This window comes from Trachymyrmex cornetzi, unplaced genomic scaffold, assembly GCF_001594075.2.
Source record: "Trachymyrmex cornetzi isolate Tcor2-1 unplaced genomic scaffold, Tcor1.1 scaffold422, whole genome shotgun sequence".
Taxonomy (NCBI): Eukaryota; Metazoa; Arthropoda; class Insecta; order Hymenoptera; family Formicidae; genus Trachymyrmex; species Trachymyrmex cornetzi.
This window is the reverse complement of record NW_017298983.1, coordinates 459,552-474,051: the sequence shown is the minus strand read 5'-3', so window position 1 is coordinate 474,051 and position 14,500 is coordinate 459,552. Positions and strand designations below refer to the sequence as shown.

The 14,500-nt window shown below is 38.1% G+C and overlaps 1 protein-coding gene across 1 annotated transcript in view; it reads right to left on the bottom strand.

Annotated features, from left to right (window-relative positions):
* LOC108764445 (hemicentin-1) overlaps positions 1-14,500 on the bottom strand; it is a 109,413-nt gene that overhangs the window by 3,863 nt on the left and 91,050 nt on the right. Inside the window, exons 8-10 of the mRNA XM_018512709.1 lie at positions 13,343-13,665; positions 11,854-12,220; positions 490-738 (exon numbers count right to left, since the gene is read on the bottom strand). Coding sequence (XP_018368211.1) covers positions 490-738; positions 11,854-12,220; positions 13,343-13,665 — 939 coding nt within the window. The remainder of the gene's footprint in view (positions 1-489; positions 739-11,853; positions 12,221-13,342; positions 13,666-14,500) is intronic.

The following is a 14,500-nucleotide window of genomic DNA, read 5'->3' as shown; positions in this document are numbered from 1 at the left end:
TAGAAATATTTATTTTGAGTTATTTATTTTTTTTATCTCTCTTCTCTCTCTCTCTCTCTCTCTCTCTCTCTCTCTCTCTCTCTCTCTCTCAAGAAAACATTGAAATATTTATTTTGTTTATTTAAAAATATAGTACTGTAGAAACGAACAATTAAAATAAGATATGTTTACATTCATCTATATCATGTGTTTTAAAAATGAAAAGTATAGTTAATATTTTATCTCATGATTAAAATTTGGAAACTTATTGAAATTTTTCGTATATATAGATAACTTTACTTTTCAGTAATTTATATTTCTTCGAAAAAAACATCAATATCAAATATTATTATTATTATTATCATTTCGCTTCTATTTTCTCCCGGTGATTTCGGCAAAATTAAAAAATAATGCATATGTGATGGCCCAGCTAGTTCCTTGTCGACATAAAAAAGGGCCAATATACACAATTGATGCAAGCCTTTTCCAACGAAATACTGACGAACTTACCATACTCGTTGGGTATGATGTCCGGATCGATGTCATCGACCGCCTGCTTGGTCTGAGGGTGCACCGGGGTGGTTGCACCTGCATTAGGCGGCTCGCATACGATGGGAGCGTGCTTTGGACTTCCGGGTCGGCCGGTGGAGTGCTTCCGGTAGAGCGCCGCTAGGATTCCAGCAACGGCCAGGGCCAAAAGGGTCGCCATGGCTGCCAAGCCCAGCAACAACGGATTCAGCATCGATGCATCGGTGTTGCCTGCCGCGACAGTCGATGCAAAATGCTCGATCAACTGGAACTTCTATCGATCTCTCCGGAGGGATATTCCTACTCCCTCGCTATATAATAACGCAACCCACCCCGCTTTTCCTAATCCTACGTTTTATCCAACGCGAAATAGAACTTTGCTATTTGTAGGAAGCACTATAAGTAACTTTTCTTTTATCGCTCGCTTTCTCACGTCTCGATGAAAGGAAAGAAAGAAATCGCGATACGGCGATATAGTTAAGGGGTACAATTGGCTTTTCGTACTTTTCGATTACCAACGCGGATTGTATCGCATCACTCGTCGATCGTCGCTGCAAATTCGTGAACGGAATCCAGAGATCGTAGTAAATGTTTTGTACGTTTTCCAGTTACTAAATGACTTCGCCAGGCATATTTGTTTTGCGTTTCCAAGCTTTCTCCTTTGTGTAGGTGAACAAAGGTATTAGAAAGGAAGCGATTCAATGTTTCTCTATTACCGACGCGTGACACCGTCCCGTACAAAGAGTACGTATAGCGCTACATCGAAAAGGGATCATTGAACAAGAGCGCCTTGATACACATATATCGCAAAGCGCTACCCTGAAAGTGGCCTGATTGCAAGAGCGAAACCTCCTTTGTGATAATGCCGCTTACAAAGTGACGCGATCGCTAGAACTTGAGATGCTTCAGAAAAAAATCTGCTATATATATATATATATATATATACTGTTGTCCGACACGGGATAGTGTTTCAGATAATACGCGTATTTAAAAAATGTTTCAAAATTTTATCGAAAGACATTTCAAAGACATTTTTAAGATTCTGAAAAGACGTCTGAAAATTATCTTAAATAAAATATTTTTTGGAGCATATACAGTTATTTATGTTGACTATAATATTGATCCTTAATATTAATTAGAATACACACGGCATAGCAATCTGGATAGAACATAAAAGTGTATAAGGTAAATGTACCAATAATTAGACGAAATGAAAATAAATTTAAATATTGAGATTCTATATATATATATATATATAAATATACCTCTAAATAAATTCATTGTCTATAAAAATTTGATAAGACGAGCTATAATCATTTCATCTAATAATTGGGTCTATATCCATTATATTTACCTTACAATTACGAAGCTATTTGTATATTCGAGTATTCTATTCTGAAAGAACGTAGAACAGTATTCTCTTTATATTTTATCTTTCCCTTCTCTTTTTTTGCTGTAATTACTGATGATCAAGAAAATAAGAGCTATCAATATCAAGTGGCCGGTTTAATAAGCATAATAATAATCAACGAAAGTATGTTATTACTAGGGGGGACTCGATTGCAGTTCAACCCTTCTACATAAATGTCCTGTCGCATCGGTGTAATATATCGCATATACGAACACCTACATCCTGCTGACCCGCCGTTTTCTGCATGCACGCGTATGCGTATCTCTCTTTGCATACAAGCGCGCGAAGCGAGCGTATCTTGCCGCAAGGAAGATATAATTACATCAATTAACGCACACCCTGCCGCGCGCATACACCCGTAAAACTACCCCTTCCTACAAGAACATTCGCGCAAGTCCATCCTTCCTCCGGGTTATCTCGAGCCAGCTCGTGTCACCCCTAAATATAAACCGGTTCATGTACGTGAGCATCGGAGACTATGTCCTGTCGACTCCGCGTTTCCTCTAATTCCTTTATGTATCATATCTATTTCGCTTGATTTTTTCAGGCAAAATCATGCTATGCAAATTCCTTAATACAAAATGCATTGTGTTTCGACCTGTTTACTCTCGAAAAATCTTTGGAGTGGAATCTAACTCTAAAGAGTGAAATTTCACTCTTAAAAATTGACAACTAACTACCACTCTTTCTTAACACTGATTTAATTGTAACTCTTTGTTACTTTTTAGAATTAGATTCAACTCTTAAGAGTAGATATGCAATATAGCAGAATAAAAAATACAAAAAAATTACAATTGATCAGAGAGTGTGCGGTATTATTCATACATGAAACATACGAAAATATTGTTATTTTACATCGTTGCAGCAATCTCCTTAACAATAGCGGACACTGCAAATACAAGTTCTGTATTTTGCTATTATGTTGCTCATGATAACTAAAGTTTAAACGAGCGGTAATTTCTGAAGCGACGAGCTTTTTGCAGCTCAGTTAAAAACACGAAAAGACAGCGGTGATGCGCCTTTTGAAGCTCATTTAGTGCTAGAAGACCACGGACCATTCAAGATTTTAAAGGAATGAAATAGTGTAAACGAGATTGCTCCTAGACTAGGCATGTTCATTAAAGCCTTTGAGGCTTAATCATTTTCTTAGTTTATTGTTTAGTACATAGTTAAGAGAGATATAATATGTTGTCTTTTTGCGTAGTTATTCTAATATATATAATTTTATATATACATATATATATATATATATACACACACACATATATACACGACGTATTTATTTATTAATTATCGATCATTTAAAGAAAACATTACATATAAATCATAATATTTGTCAATTAATAAGATAAACGTCCCACTAACCAGTCACGTACCTATAATATCCGGACATTTATACAAAACTTTATTTGTTTATATTATTATTAATTTTAAATGTTTTGTAAATATAACATTATAATTTAATTACAATCTTGAAATATAATTAAATTATAATATATAATACAAAAGCATTTGATTAATAATAATAAATGTCGTGTAAGTGTCCAGCCATAAGTACATGTCCGGTCACACTGGAACATTTATCTTAATTATAACCTCTATTTAGCCATTCTAGCATCTTAAAGTATGGCACTTTAATTCTTTTTCTTAGAATTTATGTGAAAATAATTTTAATACTTTTTCTCTTAAATTTATGATACTTATTATGTGGACATTGGATTGAAATGCATTTTGTGTACATAAAGTAATTGTATTCTATAATTTGTTCTTCAAGTTAATTGTTACATGATTACGCGTATAAAGGAAATGGTATGTACTAGAGCATCCGCTCGGTAAATTAATGCTTCTGTTTGAGCAAATTCTATTTTACGTATCTTACGCTTAGTTAACGGCTGTTCCGCGTGAATGTTGCGGGCTGCAACGAGAAATAGCGAAATTTAAGATTATTATTAGTCGAGATTTTAAGACATTCTATTTCTACATAAATGTGGAACACAAAATTACATTAAAGTAATAAAGAAAATGATAGAACAAAAATATTCCTTTTCTCAGTTTTAATATTTCGTATTATTTTGTATTTAATTCAGCATTTATTCGCGTTTTATAATATTCAGTCTTTTACTGCTATACATTTAAACAGCATCTATAACAAATATGTTTAGATTGAACGGTTAATTACATATATAACCTTTAATACATATGATGGAGTGTTCATGTTTAAATTAATTTTCATTGCGTTTATAACGGTCTACAAATTTATTAAGTGATTCTTTATACATATATTTTAATATCTTTAGAAAGTATTTGTACAGTTATATGCATTAAAAAAAAACAAAAGAAAATAACACTATTACTTAGCCAAGTGCTCCTAGTATTTCGAAGGAAAGAAATGCGCAGGACACGAATATAAATAACTTCATCATGTATACTAAGAGATAATATTAGTACATTTCAAATTGAGGTTTTAACTGTTCGTATAAATAAATAAATGCGTATTTTAAAGTTAGCCTTGACAGTATATTCATCAAAAGCATCGCGTGCTTGCGTAAATTGCAAGCGAATAAATTCTCTGCGAAAGTCCATTATGCAAATATTATTGAGCGAGAGGATATGTACCTAAGAGAAGCGCTTCTTAAGGGCTGCTGAAAAAAGATGTTTAAGACGCATGGCATTAAATACATAAAATTTCATCTCGCGGGCATAACGACCGAAGTTTGTTAATAAGAAATTGATAGATTGCTCCTTGCGAACTGTCGGTAGTAAAATCTGGATAGCGTTTCTGCTTGGTTAATATATAATAACCGATTAGACAGCCGAGTGAAAAGAAAAAGTCATCGAATTATTAATCGAAACGAGCTGATAAAATATATGCAAACCGACGCGAGCAATTCCAATTACATATATGTATATATACACAAGAGAAACCGACAAGAAGAAGCGACTTGTCATGTTTAATCTCAATATGTCGGCTTCCTAGATCGACTATCGTCGGTGCCGATCCGTTGAAATTTTTAAAAGAGCCGTAAATCCGCTGTTATCCTGCAGAAGACAGAGATAGTTGGAATTCTCGGCTTGACGGGTATCTAGGGAGCATTCGTGATACTCGTTAAAGTTTGATTAGACTTTGATTGCCGGCGGAAAGCGGACCAATTTAAACTCCGCCTCGCGGACTGAGAGTAAAATAATAAAAAAAAAAAAAAAAGAAAGAAAAACGAAGGCGGGAAGAGAGGGAGAGAGATAAAGAGAGGAAGAGAGAGCAAGTGGAACGACATCCGGCGACCAAGTGAATGCGAACATTACGTCTCGGCTTTGCCGCGTTCCCTTCATGAAAGAATTTAGCTGAGAGCAGAGCTGTCTCTCGCTTGTACACCAACGCGCAGATAGTGTGTTTACACCAGGATATGTCCTCAGCACCAGGAGTAATTAAACTTTTTCCAGTGTGAAATTGCAGGGCTGCGCCGATGCATCCACCGAGGTTCAGTTGCCCAATCGCGGCAGAAAATTCTAAAAGCAGGTATAATTGTAAAAAGAAAGAGAACAATAACGGTCAATATCATTTGAGTCACATATTTCTTCACATGGCATTGCCATGATGGCAGGTTACAAATAATAATTTTCTTTCGTCTGGCTTTTTTTGGAGTGAAAATATTCAGTGCAGCGCGCGATATTCGGATGAAATACAATTGTCGCTGACATGAGAAAGGAACATTGTTAAGAAAAACGATCGTAATACAAGGAATACGTTGAAATGTTACGAAAAAAAGTGTTGGTTCGCTTCTGCGTGAGATTTTTGGCGTAATTATTATAATGACTTATATCACGGTTGAAGTATAAAAGGGAGAGGGAAATACGCGCGTGTGCACTTCTTGCGCGTGTAATTGTTTGCCTTAAACAGGATTTTAATGCACTCAAGCCGCTCTTTTGCCGCGCGTTGTGTTGACTATGCACTTTGTCTTACCTGCGTAAATAAGACAGAGGCAAACTCAACGACGCCGAGAACGCGCCAGGAGGAATTCTTTGAGCCACTTGACGTTGTTGTGCAGGCTCGTGTTAAGCAACGGTGCTACCGGTCATTCAAAAAATCTGTCAACAGACTGCCAGAGAAAGCAAACTCTCGCAGCGCTTTGTATTCAGGTATTATTAGCTGACATTTGACGCTACAAAGAACTGTCTCCTCTTCTGTTGATAAAGGCGAATGGCTTAAAATTCTTGCTCGAGTGTATTGCAGCAGTGAAAAAAACAAAATATTTGAAATAGAGCTAAAATGCCGGCGTATAATATATAGGAAAAATGATTATAAAACAACTTATAAACTTGCACTGGCTTGTGTTTTCCCGCGACGTTTCATTACTGCGTTCCTTATCATTTCGTTGTTTAACGCGATTCAAGTAATCTGATTACCATATAATAAGCGTGCAATTCCATTGTTACAATAGAGAATTAAGAAAAATGCGTACGGTATTTTTACTGTGAGAAAAAGAAGTTATTTTTAGCGTTGAAATTTAACCGAAATTGAAAATGTCCCGAAGATATTCGCAAAAACGTACAGCTGTATCGTGAAATATATTACACACGCTGTCAAATTTCAAACACGCTCGCGGTGTCGCGGAAACAACTTGCTAGCAGCGTTGTGAAATATCACCCGCCAGCAATAGCTGCATAAGCATTGACGTATTTCGGCTCGCTGTAGCGCAGGGAAAGAGTTAATATTGACGTTCCCGTTTATCTTGTCGGTACATCTCGTATCCTTCGCGAAGATGTACGGCCTGTTGCGCGTTTTATGAAAACAATGTCAATCGTAGTACGATAAATCGGTTGTGAACCAAGTATCAACATGTCGTTTCTTTCCACTCTTTCCTCTTATCATCAAGAATCAATGAGAACGAGGCGAGGCGAGGGAAATCATGGGGAAATGAGGCTACATGGCTACATCTAGCGAAAGCTACTCGTGACATAGAGAGAGTTTGGATGCGGATTTTCATGGTGAAAATTTTCTGCGAGTGAAGGGCCAGATCGGCGGGACGCGAGTGAGCCGTTTTTCGTAGTGGTTAAAGTAATTCGTCCCAAATCGAAGCAATCCCGCAGAAACCCGAAACCAATTTCGAAAGAATTGCATTCTAAAACCGTCCACGTGGCAACCCCCGAGGCCAAACAACCGACTCCACCGCGTGTGAGAATACCAAAAACTCTCGGAAAAACCTTGAGAATCTTGAGCTAGGGGAATGATCGATTTTTGGAATTTTTTCTTTTCTCGATAAAACGAAAGCTGGATGTTGCAGGAGTTATCCCTTTTTCCAGATAATTATTAGGTGTTAAACTTAATTCTTGCCGTTTTTTGTTTCCAAAATTGATTCGTTTCGAAGGGAAGATGAATGAATACCTTAATCAAAGTAATTTCCTCCATTTTTTACTTTATTACTGATTAATAATACTTTGATTAAGGTATTTCTCTCCGAAACAAATAAATTCTGGAGACGAAAAACGGCAGGAATTAAGTTTAACACCTAATATGTTTGCTTCCCGCTTAAACGTCTATATTTGAAGATCCCGATATCGAATATAAATGAGGTGAGTTTAACTTCTTTAATATCTCTAATAATAACCCGCATAAATTTGTATCGCGATGTTTATCGCATCCTTCGCTTGATACGAAACTTTTAGGATTAATCCTAAAATCCTCGTAATCCTTTTCGGAGAGTTATGCGACTTATATACGAACGGAGTTTCTCCAACAAGAATATTTGAATCGCCCCTAGCAACCCCAAGTATCCTTACGCTCCCATCCTTGGTATCTCATTTTTATTTCCTGTTTTTTCTTCTGCCATCGTTGTCTCTTCTTTCATACTACGTGTCTTTAGCGCACCACGTCTAAAGATACTAGTGAAAGAAGAGGTATCTTCTTTTACCGCTATTACTTTTATTTTGTAGAACCGGCGTGGGTCGACAAGTTAAGGATACCTCATGGAAGGAAAGGGATATTCGTCATCCGCTTAATTTTACTAATGGATCAGCCGGTATACGTTCAATGAGAGATTACGAAATAGATGGGTGACGGTAAGAGGCTACTACACAATTTTCTTCTTACTTGTCTTAGCCGTGCCGACTTGCCTTACCGCTTTTATTCCTTGTGCTCGTTTTCTTGTGCCACCGCGGCGTGCCGCGTCGAGTTACCGTTTTTCTTGTTCTCACACTGTGGCGAGAGGAACTTCTCGACTTGAATCATATCTTCTTCTCGGCACGTCGGTATCGTTACCGACTAGCGTCTCGTTCGTTCGCGGCCACTTCTTGTTCCTCACAGGAGGTACCAGTAAGGTACGCAAAAACATTTCAGTAGATCTCCGTGCGAACCGCCATGGTTTGTTGGAGTAAAGGAAAAGAGGGAGTATTTTCAGAACACGCGGAGCGTGATAAGCGAGAAGTGTAAAATGGAGATTCACCTTCATTCTCTGTGTACTGAGCATAAATTATACGGTTGTATATCTACTTTACTCTAATATCAAACTTTACCGATCTTCAATAAACCATTTTCAAATGTTTTATTTTTATGTTAATAAACATATCAAAGACAGTATATTTACATATTTTTATTATTTTTACTGAATACATGGAATTATCTTATTTAAGTAAATTTATTCGGTTTAAATTCTAAATATCATGTGGTTTATTCCATATCTCTTTGAAATATTACGTTCGCTTGTATTAGTTATTGGTTATTACCGAAGTCTCAGTAGTCGAATTGATCTCGAAAAGTCAGAAGTTCCAGATTCAAATCCTGGTTGAGATAATATATCTTTCAATAAAATTATTCGCAGATAAGGTTCTCGTTAATATTGCTTTTCAATTTAATAAAATGACATTACTACTCTGGTTCTTCATGATTGCATTTCAAGGCAGAAAAAGATTTCCGCGCGCAGTTAACAGAATCAGATAAGTATATAAATTTATATAGAAATATTTAAGCACTAAAATCTGCTTTGACCGAATTTAGGAATTCTCTTATTTAATTAGTTTTATTATTTTATATGTAGAGATAAAATATGTACGTTGTGATTGCTACAAAGGAATGATGGAGAATATTGATTTCACGAATCAGAATAAACAGTCGCAGATGTTAAAAACGCAGTCAAAAAAGCTGACACAGTGCCTTCTGTCGCTAACAAACCCCTGCGGCTCTTTATAGGACAATGCTAGATGGGGACAATACAAAGAATCCGCAAATTGGCTTCGATGGTTCGTAGACAGGCCGCCATTCGGGCAAATCAGCGCCGCGAGGTTACGGTCGTCAAATCAATATTTGCGCCTCACCACCCTCGCACACAGAGAACCAGATTGCAAAGCCAAGCGTGTCGGAATTAGTGAAGAAGGGAGGAAGGAGATAGTAAGGAGGGTTGGACTCGGCGGTGAAGGACGACGATGAGGAGAGAGCGCGGAGGAAACATGAAGATGTGGAATAGTGGGACTACGTGGTTGGTGGCGTTAGAAATCGGTGGTAAACTGAATTAACCCCGTGTTGACCCGCGACCGTATGTTACCAATGACTTTCTATTACGTTGCTGGAGTCGCACGGATAGAGTCCATTATAATCGAGCATTGCTCAGAAATGGAAAAGAAATGATCGAGGTGCTGTCAGGCGAGATGTTTGTGCAAATGTTATACTTGCCGATCGTTCGTGCATTGGCTTCGCTCGTGCGAAAGACTTGTTGGATTTGTTGGCCTGGCTGAAAGTATTTGCCAAAACAAGAACACGCAGCAACCTTTTACTTTTGCGTATTAAAGTGGCGGAAGCTAGCTTCCGTTCGCTGCAGCTAAATTCAAGCACGCCAACCTTCCAACAATTTTTGGTATGTAATGCAGTCTGCAGCACATCGATCAAGTCGACGATTACATTCTCGCGTTTTGGCTTTTTCGTGTCGACGAGCGACAGCACGAATAGACGCTCGGACGATAAGTTCTTTGAGTTTGATGCCTTTCAAGTTTACAACATGGTTTAACGCCACCAATACTATAAGAAAATATACCGAGACGTCAAGGAATGTTTCCCCTTTGCAGTTACGTGAAAGCTGAAGGAGTTTACTGACAATGTGAATAAGTATTCTCTCTGATAAATAAATTTATCAAATGATAAAGATATATATATATATATATGTGTATATACATTCAAACTTTCGGTGCACGTTCTCTAGTTTATTAGTTTTCATTGATAGTAGAATAAATTCGATCGACTTTGTTAAATCCAATTAAGCAATGTACAAAATTATGTAAAAGACAACAGCACTAAATTATAAATATATTATCTAAATAGTAAAATTTATAATAAAAAGACGTTATTATGTATTATATATGTTTTTACGAGCGAATCGTAAGATAATTTTCGTAGTTTCTTAAAAATAAATATCCTGATAGCACGTACACCATGCTCCTCTTATTTAATAAATTTCTTTTCTTTTTTTTTCCATTATGTTGAATTTCTCGATTTAGGTCAAGGGAAGAAGCCAACTGACCACAACTCAAATCAACGCAGAACGCATGCTGTTTGCTATTTCCCCACGGAATCACATGGGGAGTCGCAGAAAGCCAGTGAAACTGTCACGTCCCGTGCACCGAAGCGGGTATAGGTGTTCGTTGATTGAGAGTAATCTGTTTTGTTAATTGCAAGGTCCGCAGAGCCCGATACCTGCGGTTGCGTTGTGCTGCGTTCAGCATTACAAACTCCCTACTAGCAGTAGTCGCTTCCACCTCCATTCGGGTGGTAGACCATCCGTCCACCTCCCGTTCCTCACATCCTGGTTCACAACATCGTCAACCACAGTGTGAGCCTGTCGTGGAGAACGGCGAGGAGACGGGGGTCGGTTAACCGACTAATTGCAATACTGACGCGCTCGCTCGCAGTATTTGTGAAATTGCGATCATATCCGCCGTCCTTGCGACGCCTATCATCGTGTATAATAGGCGCTATCCGCACACGCCGTAACCACACTCGCGTCCGAACGCACGTTAATGGACCGTCAAAAGCGAAATTCAGCGTTTTTTCCGGGCCGGGTCGCGTCATTTTTCAGAGAGCATGTCTGCACCGCTCGGTTTTCAACAAGACCCGACGAGAAAAATGTAGCGCGATTGTTATTGCTGCAGCAACCGACGATCGACGCGTAAATGCAGGAAGTCGAAAAAGGAAACTGGTTTGGTCGCCGGCTGATGAATACAATGCAATCACTCTTTTTTATTCCCGACAGTTAGCAAAAATTCTATTTCGTACGAAAAGTGAATATTTCATTTGCAAGGGTACTTCGAAGTCCTATCCGTTCCATGCAATGTGGAAGCGAGACAATTAGCGAGCCATAAGCTCTCTCTCGAGCAAAGGATAACGCGACCGTACTTTGCATGATATAAGAAATTTAAATATAATGTAGAGCGTATCATAAAGAACTTTATGTGATGCTACAACGTAAATTTACATCACTACAGGTTTCTTCATCCAGTAACTTTATAAGTCAACCAAATTGTGCTTATGATTCGTTTACGACTTTGCTCGGAGACGTTTTAGACTTAAGATCATTCTCTTTAGTTACACGTAATACGAGAATAATCATCTCTGCTAACGACGAAACTTCTCGTAGCTTCCCTTAAACTCAGAATGAGCTCCGACATTCTTAGTATAAATAGTTACATTTATACGATTATCACAATTTTAATCAGTCGTACATTTGCCATAACTGGAAAATTCTAAGCTCAAGCTAGTTTTATCTCTTTAGTTTCTCGTATTTTTCACTCAGTATTATTCAAAATTAAGAAATGAGATCTCTTCATCATAAAATATTTTAAGTTCCATTATAAGTATCAACGAAAAAATAAAAGAAAATGAAACAGTAACACTTCAAGTTTCAAGGTTGCTCTCCCGTTGAGTATAAAAGTATTTTTGAGGAACTAAATGTACTCACCAGTCGTGTACATAGCAACACCCTTCAGGGTTACCGGTTCAAGTATGGCAGGTTCGCTTCTCCCCTTCGCATTAATTGCATATAGGAAAAGTCGATAGCTTTTTCCCGTTGTTAGTCCTGCGACTTCGAAAGTCGGTCCATTGGGACCTGCCGGCACAGTTTTATTTAAGAGAATCGGACCTCCGTCCTCATCAGATACGACTTCCAGCTGATAACTGTGTATCGGAAGACCTCCATCGTAGCCCTCCAGGCATCGGACTATCAGCCCTGTTCCTGATTTCGTACCAAGTTCCTCCATATCCAGAGGCGCTGACATTTCCGTAGCACTGCAATTGTGAAGAGCGTACGGTCGGCCCGCGGCTATAACCTGAAACAAGCAGACAGGAGATAAAGTGTATTTGCATTAGTCGACCAATATGTCCTTTATTGCATTACATATGACGCGGAATTCAATTTCTCGTTCCATAAGAAAAAGATCAGACCAAGCAATACATTCTTAATACCACATAATATTATGCATACAACTGCATAATTTAACAATATCGTTTAACGGTTATGTTTACATCGTGCATTCTTTTATATTGCAGTTTTCACAATAGGGAAGGAGCGATCGATCTTTCCAGTAGCGACTTTACACACGTTCGAAGACTCCTATGCATGTCAAATACGAGCACAGTTTGTATCGTCAAAGAAAGCAACTCCCGCATTCTTTGTAGATGCCGTCGATCGATCAAAATGAAAATGTATGGAGCATAGTGATGCCGGAGTATACAATGCATGAAATTTATGAAGGAAATAGCTAGCAACATGACGCACGTCGTGTAAATACTGGAATATTTGAGACATGCAGTACATAGGGATGATTTAACCATTTTTAGATCAAATATATCGATACAACTGAATTATGACCGGTGTAATGATTGGGAGCCATATGTTTCAATTCTATCAATCAAAAGAATCTTTTGATATCAGACGAAGATGAAGTCCTATATTATAATTAATGATAAAACACTATTTCAGGGTTTCTAACAAAATTTCTTTCTAGCGTGCTAAATTTAGCTGAGCTATATAATGTAGCATAAAAATAATGATTAAAAATAAAATGTTTATCGAGAATATTTGACAGGAACTTTGATATCAGAAGTAATTCATACTATTCATTATATACATTAATAAAGAAATTAACTTGTCGTATAGAAGAAAATTTAAATTTTATTCGCGATATTCTATAAATCGAGATTCTATAAATCGGAATAAAACTTGTATAAAGTTAGGGAAAGCTTTATATATGTTTACGTGTGATAGAAATATTCTATACATAAAATATAATAGTATCCACCATGACACAAATGTGATTTTCTTTTTTGATGAAAATTTGATATGCTCGCACGTTAAGCTAAAAGCTTGAAATACTGAATCGTACGTTGAAAACCGCGTAAGTCACTGGAAACGTAAAGAAGCGAAAAGGTAAAGGCGGAAAAGTACTCACCTGAAAAAGGCAAGGTGTTCGTTGCTTGCCAACCTGGTTGCTCGCCCAGCATGCCACCGTACCGTAATCCATTTCCGTAGCTGGTGTGTAGTTCAGTCTGAATCCACGAAACTGCTGGTACTCTTTCCCGTCTAGTGTGCCGGGCGCCGATACGTGGGAGTAACGTGAATGTGGAACCTCGACGAGCTCGCCGGAATTATTGAATGTCCAATGGAAAGTCAATGGCGCCGGATGGCTCTCCACAGAACACACTAACGACACCGTCTCTTGTTTCAAAGCGCCAACCACCACCTCGCTCTTGCCCTCCTTGCACACCGGCGCATCTGCAAACAAAGTCGTCGTACTTTGCCAACGGTGGCCTTTCTACGAACAACGATGGAGTAGCGTAAAGTTTGAAGTACAGGGTGATTTATGACCCGCTTGTCAAGATTAATGTATAACAAAGTGTATGCAAGTCGACGTTCTTCTGCCTCGAGAAATTTCATTGTCCGATGATAAGCATAAAAAGGTATTCTGATTAATTTATGTTTTCCTGGGTCGCGCCATATAATCGTAAATCAATCAGCATTCCATTCTTATCATAGAATAATACTAACGACGATTTAAATGGATATTCGACATTATGTTTCGTTGTACGGTTGCACTGATACTTGCGCGCGCTTCGATAACTCGGCGAGATCCGCGAGTACGTGTCAAACGGAAGAAGAAGCAGCTCGGCACCGTTCAGCCGGTTGCACGGTCGATCGATAGTCTAATAGGAAATTCCCTTGACACCGGTATTTGCGATAGGCCATGACATGCGGAAGTCCCACACGGCGTGAGTGATGATTTACGAGCGAAGGCTAGGAATCACGGATAGAGAGAGACTGTCTGGTTGTAATTTGATACAGTCTATGCGATACTAAATTAATTGCCAAGATGAGAAGTTTGAGAGATGCGGCGTTATGGTATGTACATATCGACGTATCACCGGAGTGGTATGTCTGTTTACTAAAGGATGATATCTTACGTAGACGCCTTGAAATAACGTCCGCTCTCGAAGTTTGCGGATAAGAGATAGTAATAGAGAAATCAGGTCGATCTCTTCGCTTAATGCGACGTATTCTGAAGTGAAAATCACTTTGTGAAATGCCACAAGGTGCTTTCCGAGACACGTCT